Raw genomic sequence first — 2,032 nt, forward strand, 5'->3', positions numbered from 1 at the left:
CAACCACAACAAAGACTGAGTAGCCTTTGTGGATAAAATGACAATATGGACACAAAGCAGTGTCTACCTAGACAGAGCTCCTGGCTCCTGTGACTACTACAAGCAGAGAGGGCTAGGAATATGCCACACCCACATTTGATTCTTCAAGGGGATTTGCTTAACAGCCACATGGTCCCGGGGCTTCCCTATGAAGTGTAGCAGTCCAACAATTGTCCCTTATGGTTCAACTGGATGTGTCCTCAGAAAAAGGACCGGAGACCTCTACCAAACCTGTGATCCCCTCACTCCAGCAGGGCTGAAGGCAGTGATGCTGGCACAGGCTCAGCAGCAGGACAGAAGTCTCCGGAGTGCAACTTTGACATCCTTGTTCCTCAGAGTGTAGATGAGGGGGTTCAAGGTGGGTGCCACCGAGGTGTAGATGATGGACACCACCTTGTCCTTGTTCAGTGAGTAGCTGGATGAAGGGCGAATGTAAGTGTAGATGACAGTGGAGTAGTACATGGTGACCACAATGAGGTGTGCAGAGCAGGTGGAAAAGGCACGTCGCTTGCCCTCAGCTGAACGGATCCTCAGGATGCTGGCCACAATAAAACCGTAGGAGAGTATTGTCACAGAGAAGTTCCCTACAGCCAGGAACACGTCTGCAGCAAAGGCCATGGCCTCGTTCAGTTGTGTTGGAGCACAGGAGAGCTTCAGCAGCGGGGGAATCTCACAGAAGAAGTGCTCTATCACATTGGAGCTGCAGAATGGTAGACGCAGCATCAGGCCTGTGTGTACGCTGGTATTAGTCAGGCTGATAGCCCAGACAATGCTAGCCAGGAATGCACACACCTTGGGGCCCATCCAAGCACTGTAGTGCAGGGGACAGCAGATGGCCACAAAGCGGTCATAGGCCATAGCTGAGAAGAGCAGAAGCTCTGCCCCTAGGGACCATGTGAAGAAGAAGAGCTGAGCCATGCAGCCCCCATAAGAGATGGTCCTACCTGCCAGCATGCTATCCAGTAGCTTGGGTAGGATGGTGGAGGTGCAGAGGATGTCCACCATGGCCAAGTTGACCAGAAAGAAGTACATGGGGGTATGCAGGGCTGGGCTGGTACTGATTGTCACCATAATGAGCAGGTTTCCTGAGATTGCAGCCGTGTATAGGCAGAGGAAGCTGAGGAGAAGTGGTATCCGAAGGTGAGGCATTTCTGAGAATCCCAGGATGAGGAACTCAGTGACCAGTGTCCCATTCATCACAGAGTAGGGGAGACCTCAAGATCCAAAGGCAGTGGGTTTTCTGTGGAAGCTCTGATAGTATCTAAAGATGAAAGACAAGCTCTAGTTCCAATTTGTGCTAACAACCCAACTCAGATGTGGTGAAACCCACCTAGAGCCCAAACCTCAGTATTTCATGGGATAAGAATAGAAATCTTATTAGCTGTTGCCAGCTAAGGCTGAGGGCAACATTCTAGATGCAGAATTTCTAGGAGACCACTCATAAACCTTAATGTGGCCACTCATAAACCTTAGATATGCAGGATCATTCTCTATTGGGAGTGTTCTCTCCACAGATTTAAGGGCATATGGAGCAGGGACAGGAATATTCTGTGGGGTGGGAATCAGTCTGTCCTGGTAGCATGGGAGAGGTGTGGTTACCTTCTATTCAAGAGCTCTCAGACAATAGGTGGGAACAGAGAAGGAATAAGGAAGATGACAAAATATCTCTCTCCTGGCTATGTAAGAAAAGAAAATGTCCCTCATCTGGCCATGTAAGATGGCAAAATGTCCCTCACCTGGCCATGTAAAACACCAACCAAGTCTTCCCCAGGGCAGGGTGACTGGTGCACTCACTTATACAAACCATAGTCATCCATGTGTATGTCACTAGAGCTGAGGATCAGAGGCTTTAAAGTAGGGCACTGAAGTAGGGCACCAGCCGGGACTGAGCCATGTCTCACTCCTGTATCCTGGCAGTCACATGTTGTGACTAAACAACAGAGCTAAAACTCTACAGCTGAGTGCAAACGCTTTAAACAGAGTGTACTTGAAT

General features: G+C 49.5%; 1 protein-coding gene across 1 annotated transcript; it reads right to left on the reverse strand.

Annotated features, from left to right (window-relative positions):
• Positions 1-321: 321 nt before the first annotated feature.
• LOC114638583 (olfactory receptor 13G1-like) lies at positions 322-1,245 on the reverse strand. Its single transcript, XM_028787142.1, has one exon. The coding sequence runs from the start codon at positions 1,234-1,236 to the stop codon at positions 322-324; it is 915 nt and encodes a 304-aa protein (XP_028642975.1). The 5' UTR covers positions 1,237-1,245.
• Between the last annotated feature and the right edge of the window lie 787 nt (positions 1,246-2,032).

This window comes from Grammomys surdaster, unplaced genomic scaffold (assembly GCF_004785775.1).
Source record: "Grammomys surdaster isolate TR1022 unplaced genomic scaffold, NIH_TR_1.0 125612, whole genome shotgun sequence".
In the NCBI taxonomy this organism is placed as follows: Eukaryota; Metazoa; Chordata; class Mammalia; order Rodentia; family Muridae; genus Grammomys; species Grammomys surdaster.